The sequence below is a fragment of the Hydra viridissima genome, unplaced genomic scaffold (assembly GCF_058129835.1).
Source record: "Hydra viridissima isolate aposymbiotic clone 2 unplaced genomic scaffold, HvirCarnegie_v1 scaffold_2, whole genome shotgun sequence".
NCBI classification, from domain to species: Eukaryota; Metazoa; Cnidaria; class Hydrozoa; order Anthoathecata; family Hydridae; genus Hydra; species Hydra viridissima.
Window position 1 is genome coordinate 10,112,086 of NW_028324301.1, and position 18,001 is coordinate 10,130,086.

Below are 18,001 nucleotides of genomic sequence, written 5' to 3' on the forward strand. Positions count from 1 at the left end.
TGGAGTAATTAAGTAAGAAGACAATATTCGAAAAGTGATTTTTCATATAAATAAAATACTAAATAAATCCAGTTCAAAATTGCTGTATTTTCCCTATTTTAGCTGTATTTCCCACCTAATTTCAACGAAAACTAATTAAATTTAAATCTCATATATATGTAAAAAAAAACCTAAAGAGTTTTGTGTTTTATATTAATGGGTTTATAAATTTTGCGACTATAATGTGATAAAATATTAATGCAATTGGATATTTCAAGCACTTAAAACTAAAGTATAAAATAAACTTGTTTTTAAATAGTTATTTCGTAGCACCTAAATATAATTATAGATAAATAAGAGCCAGGAAGTTTCATTTGGTCAATTTTCCTACGTACAGGGTCTTCCCATGGTATTGAGTTAAAGGTTCTTTAACATCTAAATAGTTATCAAGAATAGTAATAATATCGATTCGTTTGTGTTTGTACTATTTAAATGCTAAAAGATTTTTCTGAAAAAATTATCAGACATTATTTACCTTCTATGAGATTAGCACTAGGCGATACCTTAGATATTCCTTGAAGACCAAATATGTTACCAATCTTAAATAAATTTATTTGAGAGAAATATGTTACCAATCTTAAATAAATTTATTTGAGAGAAATGTTTAATTTAAGAAATTTAAAACACTATTGTGAATTGTAAAACCAACAGCAACAACATACCTGTTTTATCATTTCACTTTTAGTGAGGAAAAAAGTGTTGCAAGGGTTTTCTAATAATAACGTTGCGCGACTGGATTTTGCGTTTTCTTCAAAACTATTCACTAATTCTAAGTTGATAAATCTACAATAAGGTTCTTGTTGATTTAAATTTTCCTTTTGTCGGCCACGTAAAATTTTTAAATGGAGTTTAGCTCCTTTGCACTAAATGAAAAAACCTTTTGAGGTAGATTAATTTTAAAATGCACAAATAATAATAATAATAATAATAATAATAATAATAATAATAATAATAATAATAATAATAATAATAATAATAATAATAATAATAATAATAATAATAATGATAATAATAATAATAATAATAATAATAATAATAATAATAATAATAATAATAATAATAATAATAATAATAATAATAATAATAATAATAATAATAATAATAATAATAATAATAGAAACACCTACGTCAACCACTTCATTTATGATTTCTTCCAGTCCTGAGGGTCCTGGTGCTAGAAGAACAGGCTGTTTAATACTATCAACCATATACTCTAAGTGTGAGTTAGCAACAAAACGTAGTTTGTCAAACGCGGAAGTGTCTTTATCAGCTATTATTTCCAAAACAATCGTAATCTCTTCAGTCGGAACGAGACCTGCCTGTAATATAATCAAAATTATTTTATTTGCAAAACTTTTTAAAAATAATCTGCAAATAACGCTCCTGTAAATACTCAGAATAGAAAAAGATATTGCAAACCTTTTTTCGGAGCTTTTGCATTCTATTAATAACTTCTCTTGCTATCCCTTCATCAAGCATTGATTCATCGGGTGTAGTATCTAACAGAACAACTACCTAAAAAACATTTTAAAATTTAATTAGGACTTTTGACCTCTTCAACTTGCCTTTCACAACAACTTTCACAGCAACTAGTAAAAAGCATCTGAATTTGTTCAAATTTAACAGACAGTATTAAAAATATTCTACTGACCTCTCCATCAGAATGGGGTTCAAACATATGGGATGTTTTGTTATTACTAAATGAGTAGTTGATCTGAAAGAAGTATTTTAATACTGCATAAAACTGTATAGTGTCATTTCACATTTTCAAAAATGGTTAATAGAACAAAATACTTTATAATAGATACAAATCAAGTTTTGTCAAAGAAACAGACCTTAACTTCATTTTCAAATAACTCATGGCCAGCAACAAAAAGTTTACCAACAGTTTTAAAGGCTTTAAGCTCATCTTCTGTAACATCTGCAAAAAGATTTTATGCTCAATTTAGAAAATCTTAATAGACAACATAAAACAGATAACAAATTCTAAAAGTAGTATATAATGGATATGTTATACCATTTATGGCTTCTTGAACTTTCTTAAAATCTTGCTTTAAACGCTTGCCAAGAAGTTGAAAGTCTAAATCAGCCTTAAGTCGAAGTCCAAATAATTCCTTTTCGTTTGAAGTCGTTACTGTCTTGACGTTAAGTTCCTATTGTTAAGTAGATTTAAATTAGACAATTATACCCCTAAAATATTTAATGTTATGGCTTTGCCTATTCTCTACTATAATTCTCTTGTTTATTTGTGTAAAAATAACTCATTTTATAAACCTATTGGGTAAATAATACCTCACGAATATATTGTTGTAGTGACAAAATATCTTGCACATATTCTTTCTCACTATGGAGTATTACAATCGATGGAAGCGGATACTGAATCAAAAAAATATGTAGCTTACTCAAACATTCTGAGAAATTCCAACAAAAAATAAAAATTCAAAAAAATAAAATAGTTGAACATTTGTACACCAGCTAATTTTCTATACATTAGTTTCAAACTTACTAATCATAAGAGCTTAGTTTTTAAATTCTTGAATAGATTTTTAAATAAAAAAATATTTATCATTAAAAAAAAAAAAAAAATCAATATAGAATTCATATTCTTAATTGAAAACCATTTCTATTGCTGTTACAATTACTTAGGCTGTCTAATTTCATAAGTTTCTTGTTAGAAATCCCTAAATTTGAGTAATATCTACCAAAGGTACTTAAAATATGTTGTTTTTTATAAGCATAGTAAATGTTACATCTAGACACTCACTTTTCAATATAAACATTCCAATTTATAATTTTTTTTTCTTTAAACTTAAAATACTTTGTTTAATTAAATAAACATTCCAAGGAATATCATAATAACTAATTGGAAGAACCATTAGATTATTTAAACTTAATTTTATGTTTTAAGAATCTTTGGTACCTGAAGATTTCATGCTAAATATTAGATGAAATTCTAATTTTAAATATAATATTATCAGAAGATACATTAGTGATGCACTGGATATGGCTTTTTCTATTTAACATCCAGCCAGATAAAAAATGGCCAGCCAGATAAAAAATGGAAAAAGCCAAATCTGATTCATCTTTTTGAAACTGAAGTGGAAATAGTTGTTGTTATTGTATTAAAAAGTAATTTACTGTAAATTAAAAGTATGAATAGATTTGGCATGAGGATTTATCCAAATTTGTGTTAAAACTATTTTCCTCAAAAATTGGAGTTAATTCCTTTTGGTTCAAACAGTCAATAGGGAAAATGAGATAGAAACGAAGAATCAATATTAAAATTATTCAAACCTTTCTATAAAAAAAAGTAAAAATACAGAACTTACAGAAGAGTTTTTGATGTGATAAAAAGTAAAGAAAGTCAAAAAATATTAACTAGAAAAGAATGTAATTAAAAAGTAATAAAATTTTGGATGTAATACATATATCTTTATTACAATACAATTTATTGCATAAACATCAGTCAGATATGGCTAGCTTAGTATATAGCATTATTTTTTTTTTTTTATTTTTAAGCTAACTAGTGAATGTCTTGTTTATTGATGATCCAAACTAGTCAAAAGTATGGGAACAGCAGCCATTTTTAACTTAAACCCTATGGAATATGGATACAAAAAAAAAAAAGGATTAGTAAACTATTGAAAATATTACAGTTATAATATAATATACAATTATTATTACGATTATAATATACAATTAACAGAATGCATTTATTTAATGTCTATATTAAAAAAAAAAAAAAATTTGGAGTAAGTGAAATATTATTTTATTAATATTAATAATATTGTAGCTGTTATTATGCTTCTACAATTTATCTCAAATTTTCTGTTGGTTTGTAGTAAAGAGTTGCTCCTCATCCAATTTGATTTCAGCTGAAAAGTCACATTGCATGAGAAGCAACTCTTTAGTTTTTGCTAATTTAAACTAAAACATCCAACTATTTTACAATTTTTGCAAATTTAATTTTCCAAAAATTTTATCTATTAAGATTTAAAATTTTTTGAATCCCCTTTCCTTAATACAAATAATAAATACTGAAAATTATATAAAAAAATGTCGAATGTATGCAAAATTATTTTTTGTGAGAATCTAAAAAACATCAAAAATGCTTAAAGATAATAATTACTTTTAAGGGCAATGTTTTCCTGTCTCTAGTAACTCTTCCCAACTCTATAACAGTTTGCATTCGAGACACAGCTCGCTCAACATCCAAGAAAATCAGATCTTCTCTGAAAAGAAAAAAATGTGGTTTGAAAATTTTGAAAAAACTTTGAAAACAAAATTTAATTTCATAGTTTTAAAAAAAGTTTCATTCATTTATTTAAGTTTTGAACCAACTCTAAATAAACTTTACCCATACTTTCTTCAGCTGGGGATATTTAACTTCTAATACAATCTTACAAAAAATCCAATTAAGTTTGTATTTTGTGCACACAAAAAATTTAGTCTTCTTGGGGATCTAATAGTTAAAATCTTTAACCTTCTTTAACCGAACTGTACAAGCATTATTCTCAATATCAGGTAAATAACTTGGAAGGTCATAAGACAGTTTAATAATATGCAAGTCTTTAAACCTGATTTCAACATCTTTCAGTAGACTGTTATTTTTTCCTATATGAGCTTTTGCATTTCATAGAATAAAACTAACGATTTCTAACACTATTGATATAAATATTTTATTCTCCATTGGTGTAATAATACTTTGCACTGTTGTAGCATCTAATTTTTTGCTAATTGATCAAAAATGACTCCATTCACTTTTATAGCTAACTTTGATGAGTTTAATTCTATTTTATCTGTAATCTAGATTTAATGGGTATTCTTTGGAGTGTGTGCTATGACAAGACAAGAATTGTTTGTCTTGTTATAAGCAAGAGATTTTCTGTAAAATAGACACAGTTTATCTGTTTTTCATCTAACTTTTTTCTAAATCTTCTTTTTCTATCTTTAGGTAATTAATATTGTCTTGATGTATAGCAGCCTTTTTGTGGCAATCTGCAATAATTTGAGATAACCTATATAATTTTAAATAGGTTTAATTTAGTTAACCTTGTACTAGGCTAATTCAAACAGCTGCAGCTTAGTCATCCTTAGATTTCACTATTTAGGACTTAAGGAATTAAAAAGAAAATACAAAATGAAAATACTTCAGGTTATTTAAAGCTTAACAGGTTATCTAAAAGGTTATTGAAAGATAATTTTAAAATTTAAAAAAACTCACCTAGGTTGCGGTAGCATTAAATAATGTACACTTTCTTTTGTTTTTGGATCAATGCCATCTTCAATGAGAAATTCTTTAAGATTCAGATACATATGTTCTGTTAAGTATGGAGTATATGGAGCCATTACTCGTACCATAGTATACACAACATTAAATAATGTCTGCAGAGCTTGCAAGCCATCTGTAGTTCCAGTCTCACCCTAAACAAAGTAATTCATCAGTAACATTTGTAATTGAAATATTCTGTTAAATTTTTCTTAGTAAATCATAAAAACATACCTTCAACCGCTTCCTGTTTGAACGAACATACCAATTAGTTAAATTATCAATGAATTTCATCAAGCGTGGAACAACAGTGTATAAGCGATAGGCTATCAATAAGGAATTGAAAAGCAATTACAATTAATACCACTTTGAATGGCTAACATTTGTAACAATAGCTTACTTAGTTATTCTCTTTTGATTGATACTGAAAACCAATAACCATTATAAAAAGATATTCTTTGATCTTATAACTTGTTTGATGCTATTAGATATCCTGAGAATTAAACTTTACAGAAACAGAAAAGAATTCTGCAAAGATGTAATACACATAAGTCAATAAACAAAGGTCTATGCTTAAAGTGTTTTAATTTGAAACTAGATAAAGTGTTTAAGAAATTTGTGTACTGTAACTCTATTACAGCAGCATGAAAAATTTATTAAAAATTTTCAAATGAGAGCAGTTCTCAAAAATAATATATACTTTTTATAAAACCATGTTGTGGAATACCAAAGCAACATTAAATCATGAATTATTATAAGATATGTACCTGCCATTTCTTGCTTAATAAAAAGTAGCAAGCTCTGTGTAAAAGATATAATCCAGCGATCCATTATGTTTTCTGAACGCTCAACTTTTGAAGGATCAAAAACAAATTTAAAATTGTGATCCTACAAAAAAAAGAGAAAAAATTTCATTAATAAAGTAATTATTATTGAAATAAATGCGCTACTTATGTACTGGAATCAATAACATTAACTGATTTCATTATTCAAATTTGAGTGGAATAATGAATAAGCATACTTTTTCTTGAACTCGTATATTCTGCATTAAAAATCTATAGGCATTAAACCAAGGCAAAAATACATCTTTGATAATATCTCGTACTCCTTCTTCTCGAAACTTTAGAGTCTCACCACGAACAACAGGGGAATTAATAAGATACAACCTAAAAATGACTATGCTAAATAAACACCACTCACTAAAAAAACATTCAAATTTTAAAATTACTCTCTAAAAGTATAAGGGTAACAAATTTATATTAAAAAGATTTTCTCTTGTGTGAACATCAAAATATTTTGCTTTTAGTAAAAATTTTATTTTTACTTAAACTTATTGTAATAAAACTCCATACATTTAGAGCCAAAATATGCTATATCCAATCATAATAAAATTTTCAAAGATCCACAAAAAATGTAAAAAACTTACCTTAGTGCATCAGCACCATATTTATCAATGACTGATATAGGATCAGGGTAATTCTTCTTTCGCTTACTCATCTTCTCTCCATCTCTTATTAGAAAATCCAAAGCAATTTATACAAACACATGCTCATCAATTTATATATTTTATATGCAAACATGCAAACATGCAAACATATAAAACATGTATACATGTAAAAAATGCTACATATTAAAGTTTAATTTAATTATAAAGATAAAGTTATGCTTGAACACTAGTATTATAATCAAAGGATTTTAAAAAGTAAACAGAAAATAAAAAAAAAAAAAAAATACTTTGCTAAAACAAGGCCATTGACTATGAGATTTTTGAAAGGTGGCTTGTCGAACAAATGAGTGGATATAACTAACAAAGTGTAAAACCTAAAACAAAAATTTATATGAAGTTAAAGGTAATTGCATAAAATTCATTTAATTGAATACAAAAAATAAATTTACTCTAATTTTCACAAACATTCTGAATTTATAAAATTGTCAACTTTTTTTAGTTCAAAACTTGAAGACTATTATGCCCCCAGCATTTACTAACATATACCAATTTGAGAACAAGACAAATACTGCTCAGCTATTTCTACCATACTGAAATAAAATCATTATAAAAATTTTAAAATGTATAACTTATAGAACACAAAATAAGTCTATCTGAAATCTATAATATTTTTAGAAAAGTCATAATCTAAACTTTTTGGACACAATATTTTTCCTGGTGTTTTAATAAGGAAAAATGAATTGTAAAGAATTTTGTAATATATATACATATATTCACACTTTCTATTTTGATTAGAAAAATATTTTCTTTTTTTTTTTTAATTATGCATTAAATGATAACATAAATACTTATAAAATATTTGAAACACATACCAACCACGAGTCTGATCAACTCCTTCTGCTATAAAATCTGCAGGAAAAGACTGTTCAAATTCATCTTTATTTTCAAAAGGATAATGTGCTTGAGCATATGGCATACTAAGAGAAAGGAAAAAAAAAAAAAAAAAAAAAAGGAACAGTATTTTAACATAAATTGTAATTATGTTAATTTACTATATTTTTAAGCATTGTTTTAACATTTGAAAGTTTCAAACTACTTCTTCAGAGAACTTTTATTTAGAGAACAAAAGAATTTTTTTTTTTTTAATTAAAAACAATTTAAAAGTAAAGTTATTTTTCAAATAATTCATAAAAATCTTATGATTTAATTACCTGCCACTTTCAAACCAGCAATCAAATACTTCTGGAACTCTTTTTAATGTTCGATTGCCTTTTGAAGATGGTATTGTTATGCCATCAACACTAAAAAAAGTTAAACTATTCTGTTGAAAATAGAGAATTACTTTAACTTTAACAATGGAAATTTTTTTCATTTAAGTATTTAACATTTTGTATAAAAGGCCTACTTCTCTCTATGAAGATCTGTTATTTGCACACCAGAAAGCGCATGAAGCTCTTCAACTGAACCAACACAAATCACCTAAACAGAGTTTTAGACCTAAAACTTAACAAGAACTTTAAAAACTATCTTATATAACATCAATGGTCATAGTAAATTCATTGGGTTGGATATAACTTAACTTTTACAGAACAAAAAAATAATATTTTCATATTGACAATATGGGAAATACTGTATTCATTTATTATTTATTTAGATTTCTTTACATGGCAATGTCAAACTTTCACATTCTAATAAGTGAATATAAATAGTAAAGGAAGAACTTTTTTTCATAGCAAGGTTAAATGCTACCACTATCATTTTATGTCTAACCTAACTAAATTTTTTTCTAACTTAATGGTTTCAATCAGACATCTAATTGGGAAAAATTCTTCAGAAGAAATAATTCTTCTATAGTAAAGAGAGTTATTTTCCCATAAAATAGTATTTTTCCCTTGGAATTTTTTCAAACAACTTCCTATATTTTTGATAAACTTAAAAAACAAACTAACAATTAATTACCTCATCAAAGTCATCACTTGCCCACAATGGTATGGGAGTTCCCCAGTAGCGGTTTCTAGATACATTCCAATCACGTGCATTCTCAAGCCAATTGTGAAAGCGCTTTTCTTTGACAAATTCTGGAACCCTGAAAAGGTAAATGAGTTTTTTAAAAAAATTTCTTTTAATGAAAAAATAAAAAAATTAAATTCTAAACTTTTAAAAATTTGTTTATCTAAACATATTTGAAAATAAAATCTAACCAATAGGATTCTTGATTATTTTTCAATAAATTTGGAATAATATTCTCAACACGAATGAACCATCCTGGGACAGCCTTGTATATAAGAGGTGTATCTGATCTAAAAATAATTTATTAAAAAAATGATAAACCAAGCAATTAAAATTGGAATAAATTTCATCATAAAAGAAAAAGGAACTTATTGTATGGCAATAAGCACCCCAAGCTCCTGATGATAAAAATACTGCACTGTTTTAACTAGTCAATACACAAATGAATTTACCAAATTTAAATTTAAAAAAAGGTAAACCTCCAACAGAATGGATAACTGTGCTTCAGAGTACCTTGGTGAACCAATCGACCATTTTCTTTCAGCTTTTTTGCTATTAATTTATCTGCATCCTACAAATGTCAGTTTATATATTTAAGAAAGTAAAAAAAACTGGATTTTGCTTTTCTTAAAACTAATCATTTTTACTTCAAATACTTTCGAAATAATTTATAATTACTTTAATTTATTGATTACCTTAACATATTTATGTTTTACTGTTATGAAAAACAATAAATTACCTTAACATATATGTTTTTGAAATCTTCAACTTCTTCTGTAAAAATTCCTGATTCATTCACTGGACATGGCAGTCTACCACCACGCTTTAAGATACCACTTTCCAAACAAACACGGTAATCATCCTATTTATTAACCAAAAATATCATAGATAAATTAATTATACAAGAAATTTGCTTTCAAAAAAAATTTTTTTCTAAAAAAAAAAGCTCTTGAAAAACTTATATTCATACCTCACCAAATGCAGGTGCAGAGTGTACAACCCCTGTTCCACTATCATTTGTCACATAGCTATCAACAAGTATTTTGAAAGCTCCATCCGTTAATTTTAACTAATGAAAGTTATTTTTTTTAAAGAAAAAGTTTCTAATGAACTAAACATTTGAAATTATTTATGAACAATATTTATTATATTGAAAAATATATATATATATATGCTGAAAATATTTCACAAAAAACTCCATTGACCATTTTTGTAACTAAAGTTTCATATCATCCAACATGAGTGATTTAAGACAAACTGTTATTTACCTTTTCAAAATATGGAAATAGAGGCATGTAGGTCTTTCCCATTAAATCTCTTCCAGGGAACCTTTTAACAAAAGTGGGAGCATAAAAAAACATAAAGGGTTGAACATTGTGATGCAACACAACATCAACACATGAATTTACCCAGAAAAATATTTTTGGTAATTAAAATAATTCTATTTAACAGGGCTTTTTTGCTTCATTTTAATTATAGCATTGAAATTCATAGTATATCTTTGAGAACAGGAATCAAATATTGCTCATCAAATTGCACATATCCTTAACAAAATATATAATATATAAAGAAACAACAATAATAAAAAAAATCAGTGCCTAAAATATTCTAACTAGTGTATTAAAAAATTATACTAAATATACAAAAGTATATTACATAAAAACCTTACTTGTCAATGATTGTATACTCTGTCTCATTCTTGAACAGAGCTTCAAGGCGATCTTCCATCATAATGTAAACTTTTTCTGTTGACTTATCTACAAAGAAATAATAAGCAAATGTTCCTGATTTCTAATTTAGATTCATTTAAATAACAAACCAAATTAAATAATATATAATTATACTATTATTATCTTATGTAAGACAATATTACATTAGTTTATCTTTAAGTGAGAATTTAAAATAAAGAATATATTCTAATAGATGGGAAAAACCTCACATGGTTAACTATGCAATAAAAAATGTAAGAGCATAATGAAACTTGAAAATTTGATTGATACCTTTAACTTTTACATAGGTGTAATCTGGATTCACAACAAGAGCCAAATTACTAGGCAATGTCCAGGGTGTGGTTGTCCAAGCTATCATACTAACATCTGGTGATTCATCCAATGGGAAACTTGCAATAACTAAGAAAATTGTAAATAGAATATCAAGTATCAATATATTAGTTCTATCATTATTATTTTTACGTAAATAAATTCTGTGATATATAATTTGTAAATGCTTCCTTAACATGTAATTCAAATAAAAAATTTACTTGTTGGATCCACAACATCTTTATAGTTTTGGTTTGCTTCAAAGTTAGAGAGTGGAGTGTTGCACTTAGTTGAATAGGGCATAACCTGAATTCATATCACAAGTATTTCAAGAATTCTTAAGATAAAAGCAGTAAAACAAAAGCTTTCAAAACAAACTTTGATAAGGTGGATTTATACAAGCTGATTGATTGTTCATGTCAAGTTTTTGGCAGAATCAGGACTTAAAAAACCACCAGAGTTTTGAGTAAAATTTCTCTAAACCATTCTAATTTTACAGAAAAATAAATAATGGAACTAAAGATATTCTTACTACAAAATCATGCATTATCTAATTTTGATAAAAAGAAATTAAAAAACTTGTGCTTGAATTAAAAACAGTGAAATTTTTAAAATATCATCTACAACGAGAAATTTTAATTTAAGCATTAGGATTTTAGCTTTCCTTATTTATAAAAATAACAGTTTCAAACAAAAAGCATTTATTTTAAGGAAAGCTGATATTTTTAAAAGTTTTGGAGAAACAAAAATAGCAAACTAATCAAACAAATACACTGACAAATTAATGCTTTTTTCCTAATAATCACTAATCAGTGCATACTTATGGAAACATGGATAACTTAATAGTATAGAAATTTGAAACCACAGAATTGAAATGAAACATTTTAAGAAATAACACAACACTTTTTGAGTAAATTAATCCTATTTTCAAATAAATGTAAAATTACTGCTAAGGGTAAATATCAACTGACTCTGAATCCTCTGTAGACCATTCCTTTTTCATAAAGTTGCTTAAAAACCCACCTAAAGAGAAATAGAGAACAATATAAATAAAAAATAGTCATAAAAGATTATTTCATTGATTTTATCTTTAACTATATACTTAGACATAATTAAAACCATGCCTCCATTTTCTCCAAATATAAGCTAAATTTTTTTATACCAGTTATTTACAAGAAAAATTACTGTTTTTAAAATTTACAATTGGGATCAGTCTGGTAACAAACAATGACAAAATTAAGTTCTTCATATTTTGGTAAGCTGTTGTTTTGATTCTGTAGTCAAATTGTTTAGTTTCCAGCATATATTATTTTAAATAAATTAGATATTAGACATTATTCTTAAACACACAAAATAAATTACTTTTAATTCTATATCAAAAATATATATTTCAAAAACATAGGGAACAATATAAACTACAATAACTAATACTTTTTGGAGTTGGTTTTAAAACAGGAAAAATAGTTTTCAACTCATTTTAAACAAATGCTAAAAGCAAAACAATCTTTACCAAACTGATTCCATAAAGGTTGGATATAAAGTTTTATAATCATTTTCAAAATCTATCCAACGACCAAGACGACCAACCACATGCTAAAAGTAAAAGCATAAAACTGAATAAAAAAAATATAAGTCAACCTTTCTAATAACTATATTAAAAGTTTTTCCTCTCTTAATATGAAATATTTATCTACTACTTATTAATCATAATACTTATCAATGAAAAATCTTGTTTATTTATTTATTTCAAAAAAGCTTCATTTGCATCCCATCTTAATTCTATTGTAGTAAGACTTTACCTCCCATTCCTGTGCATATCGCATAACAATTGCTCTGCACTCTCTATTGTAAGCTGCTATACCCATTTTTTGAACATCCTCAGGACCCTAAACCAGAAAGAAATAATCAAATGTGTCATTTGAATCATTTCTGTGTGATTTTTAAATCTAAGAAAAATTAGGTGTATCATTTTAAGAATTAAAATTAAATTAATTTGTCACCAATGATAATGGTATTTGCACCAAAAGGCTGTTCTATGAATTAATATTGATTTTTGTTGACATTTATGAATCATTTATGTGCTTTACCTTTTTTCCAAATGATTTGTGAAAATGCGATGAAATTGATTACTAATTAGCTGCAAAATTTTCAAATTGTAGTAGTATATAATATGGTCCCCTAAATAAACCATTGTATATAAGTTACCAGATATTTCAGAAGAGAGATTTCATGAAGTTTCTCTAATTTTACAGAAATTTCTCATCTAAATCATGCAACCTAACACAATTAATATTTCAATTGAAAATGTTAATGATGGCAAGTAAATATTATCCCCTGTAATCCTAATCAACAAAGTTATTCAACAAAACATTTTTCTTGCTGATGTCAGCATAAAAATAACTTAATCACAAATATCTAAAATGGGACAAAGATGCAAGTTACTGTTATCCTTTCTTTACAACATAACTTAAAAAAAAGGCCACAACACAAAATCAGGTAAGATTTGCTTAAGATATAAATCTCAAAAAAATTTCTTTATATGATAAACCAATAAACTTCTCAATCCAAAAAATATTTACTTACAGTATTTATTGAATTAAATGTGGAATTTATGGTTAGCTGTTGAATGGAAGTGATGTAAGAGATAAGAAGATAAGAAAACTTTATCTTTTATCATATTTAATCAGTGAACAAAGTAAACCCTATTAGCTGTAATGTTGTTAATAGGGAAACAAATGCCATATATTAACTGTCTTTCCCAGACGCTAAAAAAAAAACATCTCTACAAAACCAACTAATTTATGTTTTAATAAAAAAAATCAGAAAATATTGTAGCATATCTGTCTATTACTTTTAATAGAAATTTCAGATATTAGAGGTAAAAAAGACTTTTAATTTTAAGAATTGAGATAATGGAAAATATTATAAAAAAACAACATTTTAAATTAGCTTCTACTCCATCCCACTCTCAAATCTGTTTTTAATGGTTTACAAAGGTTGTATGAAAATGTTAATGCTGAAAAGTTTAGTCATTTATTTGGGTTTTTGGTGATTTTGAGAAAATTGAAAGTTAATAAAAAAAAAAAAAAAAAGATAAAAACCAGTCAGCAAAGCAAATAAGTGGCAGATGAAATCAAGCTGAGGATGCAAACCAGTAATGAGGACATTAGTATATGGGGCTACTTTATTTTTAGTGGAGTCAGTTTGTGTTATATTTATAAAGGTTAAATTAACTTATACTCTTACAATGAGTTGCTATAGAAGTACACAATTCCATTAAAAACTATCAGGATGCACAGTCTAATTTAGGATGCTTTAATCATGCTACCCTGATACTTTTACAGCTTACCTAGTCAAACCATGGATGGAAAAAAATGATTCAATTTCTATGCCTGGGGCAGCTCAATCACCAAATTTAAATTCGTTTGACTCTATTTGGGATTGAAAAAGCAAACGATTAATCAAGATCTTCATAGACTTGATTCATAGCCTTTAGCAAAAACTATTGAAACTAATACAAATAAGAAAAACCTTGCAAAAAAGCAGGTGAGGCTATTTAAAATACAAATATTGCAGCTTTTTATTGTTTCTTTTTTTTTTGTCATTATTATTTACTTTGCACCAAATTTTAACAAAATAGTTTTAATATGATATTTTGTTGTAAGAAGGATAAAATATACTAAACAAAAAACCTTTTTACTACATTTAAAAAATTTTCAACAAAAATACTTTAATGTACCTTTTTTTTGTAAAGCACATTATACAATAAAACTTAATTTATAATAGTATTACAATTAAAACAGCAATAAATTAAGAAAAACACAACTGGAAGAGAGAGAAAAAAAAAACTTAAGTAACTGAAGCTTTAAATTTAGAAAAACAAACCTTTATTCCAAGTTTTTGATCGATTTCAAATTCCTATAAAAATATATATATATTTAATGCCAAAACAAAATCTACACTGAAAATTAAATATATATATATATATTTTGCTGCCCAACTAAGACATTTAGCTTAAGGGTAATTTTATGAAAAAATTAAAATATAGGAATTACTTTTAGGTGCAAACCAACTCAATAAAATCTAATAATAGGAATAAACTTACTACTGGTAAACCATGGCAATCCCAACCAAACCTCCTTTCTACATGAAATCCTGATTGGTGAGCATAGCGTGTTACAACATCCTAGAAAATTTCTGAAAAGTTAATCCTTAGCATTGAACAAATTTAATTCCCTTATTTCATAAAATTCACTTTCTTAAATAAAAATTATATTCAACCAAGCTGATTGCAAATAAGTATAAAACAACATTTGGGTAAAAGCAATAAATCACCTTTGAAAAAAAATGTCAGTTTTCCTGAAGAAAATTTTTTTGCCATTGAATAAAGCAAAAAAACTTTCTTCAAAGAATTATGATTTTTTTTTAGTATGTTATAAAATAAATCGTAATACATAAGTAATAAATCAAAATTTTAGTAATATTAGAGAAGCAACTTTTGTTCAATTAAAGGAAATTGTCATTTTAACTGCAAAAAAACTTTCTTAGCTAAAATTAATTTAAGTACCTTTATTGATCCAGCCAGTATATGCCCATAATGAGGAAGTCCAGTGGCAAAAGGAGGCCCATCATAAAAAGTGTATCTATAAAAAAATTAAAACCAGTAATTCTAATTTTAAAAGCATATATATATATATATATATATATATATATATATATATATATATATATATATATATATATATATATATATATATATATATATATATATATATATAATATTATGGCTAACAAAAATAAAAAATAAAAAACTAAAAACAAAAACAGAAAGTTATTTATGTTAAATAAAAAGAAAAGGCAAACTTATTTCAAAAAAAGGTATTAATAACATTATTAACTATTATTATTAAAATTATTAAGTGCTGTAAATTTTTTGATGAACTTTTTTTGTAAATGCATTTAGAACATTTAACATCAATCATGTAAATATGCAACCTCTGTAGAAAATTTATGGCAATAAAACATTATAAAAATTTAAAATTTTTACTCTTAAAAATCTCAATGGGTTAATTTGACATATAGACATGTTACAAATGTTCTTATTGATTAAAGGTAAATAAAGCCCAAATATAAATAGATTTACCTTGGTTTACCCTCAGACAGCTTTAAAGAGGTTTTGAAGGCATCAACTTTCTTCCAATATTCTAGAATTTTTTCTTCTTCCTTGGGGAAATTATGCGTTTCTCCGGGTGGATTGGTCATTTTTCTGGACAATTTTAAAACAGATGTAAAATTAAGAAATGGAAAAAGACTGGTCTTTTTACGAGTGAAAGCACATAGCATTTCACTTTAACGTTATTTCGTCACCCGTACTCGTGGTATTTCGTCACTCAGATTTTATGTATCTTTTTCTATTTTTTAATACATTTTTTAATGATACCATCATTATATCAAAACTAAACCGCAAACAAATATTTGAACAAGAAAGGAACAAAGAATTTGTTTAAAGTTTTACAGTTTTTCTGTTTTTATTTTTATTATTGATTCTAATAATAAAAATATATGAAAAACTGTACTTTTTAACGCATCAAGTTCAGAAAATCGTGAATGTTAAAGATTAGTTTCCACTGGAAGTTTAACGCATTGTGTGATCAATCGCATGTGGTTGATTAAATTGCCGTCAAACAATAGATTAATGAGAGATAGGGTTGAATTGAATATTTAAGAATAATATTATCGAATGATTTCTTTACGGATAACAAATTTACCACATAACAGTACCACCGATGGTACTAAACCCAGTTGCTAATTTTATCCCTTTTGTGTATTTCGTAATACTAGTACAGGGCCACAAAACACTTTTTAAAGTGTGGGGACCATGTTTTAAAGTGATATATGGTACAAAGTTTAGATTTTCATTCCTCATTAGCGCGTTTAATATTCTCGTCTACATCTATGTTAAATTCTAGATTTTCTTCAACATTATCTACATTTAAATATTATTCTTTTAAATCATTAATTTTATCTGATTCCATATCAGATGAGTTTTCACAATCACAATTATAAACTGCTCATAAACTTTATCTGGTAAGGTCAAATGTTTCCTGTTTTCAGTCTTCTAGTTAACTAAATTTAACTAATTAGGAGGTCTGGAGTATGCATAGCTCGAATAAATACATCAAATAAATTACATTCTCAGCTTTTTTTCTTCGCATGGTCTTTAAAATCAAGTTTATAAATTCTATCAAGACTCAGGTGCGTTTTCTCCCATGAAACCAAGTGTAACTGGCGAGCTGATGATACTTTTTGAAAAGTCTACTTGAGAAACTTCCCTGTGATATTTATATCAACTATATTTTATTAAACTGTAGCATAAAAAATTAATACTAAATATAACCCTGCATTAAAAACTTATCAAAAAGGTATTTAAAATCTAACTTCAATAAACTATTAATTCTGTCATGTTCAATTATATTCAAGCAAGTACCCCTCCTGCTGGTGTGAATTTACACAGAGAATTTTTTCACCAGAGGAGTCTCAAGAATATTTGAAAGTCTTAAATATAGATGCTAAATATATAGATGCAGCTGTTTTATGGTAGTCGCTATGCAGGGAATAAGTGCAAAAACTTTTTAAAGAATATTCAAATCCTTCAAAGGATGGCTGAAAATTCACGCACATTTCAAGCCTTTGTTGAAACTTTCAGGTTTTTTTAAAAGCGTTTTTAGTTCATGTTTTGAACAAGTTAGGTGACATTCCTGGGAAAAGTCCAACAGTTCAAGAACTCATGCCTCTTTTTGCCAATCACGCTGATTCGTTTCATGTACCAGAATTCATTGAACGTCATGACACTTAGCTTCAGTGATTATTCATGTTCAAGATCACTGGAGAAAATACAAAAAAAAGAAAAAAAAAAAAATCCTATCTAGATGTTGGATCCACGCTTTTGCAGAGCATTGTCAACTTCAACAGCAAACATTTGTGAAGTTATTGAAGACACTTTAACGATAAATTACAAGAATAACGAATAATAACAAGATATAATAGAATTAAAACACACCTAATGTTGGTGTTATTCAATGACAAGAATATATTATAATGTTAATTTACTTTTCTTTTCGGTTTAAAATCAAAAGTTTTTGTTAAACTGGGGTTTGTAATCCCGTACTATACTTAAAATCCCGGGATTTCGGGATT

General features: G+C 26.2%; 1 protein-coding gene across 2 annotated transcripts; it reads right to left on the reverse strand.

Moving 5' to 3' along the window:
* Positions 1-287: 287 nt before the first annotated feature.
* Positions 288-16,378, reverse strand: LOC145180197 (isoleucine--tRNA ligase, cytoplasmic-like). Of its 2 annotated transcripts, XM_090077772.1 has the most exons (35): positions 15,948-16,378; positions 15,372-15,447; positions 14,910-14,990; positions 14,690-14,722; positions 12,604-12,690; positions 12,315-12,397; positions 11,776-11,827; positions 11,026-11,110; positions 10,766-10,894; positions 10,435-10,522; positions 10,034-10,094; positions 9,736-9,834; positions 9,505-9,627; positions 9,245-9,336; positions 8,957-9,055; positions 8,715-8,841; positions 8,161-8,234; positions 7,967-8,056; positions 7,628-7,732; positions 7,043-7,129; positions 6,735-6,818; positions 6,330-6,474; positions 6,076-6,196; positions 5,543-5,634; positions 5,264-5,463; positions 4,169-4,271; positions 2,332-2,415; positions 2,057-2,192; positions 1,875-1,960; positions 1,691-1,753; positions 1,459-1,554; positions 1,167-1,358; positions 702-902; positions 515-578; positions 288-414 (listed from the first exon to the last, which is right to left on the reverse strand). In XM_090077772.1, the coding sequence occupies exons 1-35, from the start codon at positions 16,145-16,147 to the stop codon at positions 350-352; spliced, it is 3,603 nt and encodes a 1,200-aa protein (XP_089933898.1). In that variant the 5' UTR covers positions 16,148-16,378; the 3' UTR covers positions 288-349. The 2 variants fall into 2 exon arrangements, with proteins under 2 accessions (XP_089933898.1, XP_089933899.1); XM_090077773.1 differs by lacking the exon at positions 15,948-16,378 and having other exon boundaries at positions 12,892-14,722; positions 15,372-15,431.
* Between the last annotated feature and the right edge of the window lie 1,623 nt (positions 16,379-18,001).

Bases quoted from the DNA above. Each gene is read 5' to 3' on its own strand.
- LOC145180197 (XM_090077772.1), bottom strand. From the start codon at position 16,147: ATGCTATGTGCTTTCACTCGTAAAAAGACCAGTCTTTTTCCATTTCTT. The intron at 12,691-14,689 runs GTTTGTTTTTCT...TTTCTGGTTTAG, and splicing joins ATCAAAAACTTGGAATAAAG to GGTCCTGAGGATGTTCAAAA. The intron at 2,193-2,331 runs GTATTATTTACC...ACTTAACAATAG, and splicing joins TACAACAATATATTCGTGAG to GAACTTAACGTCAAGACAGT.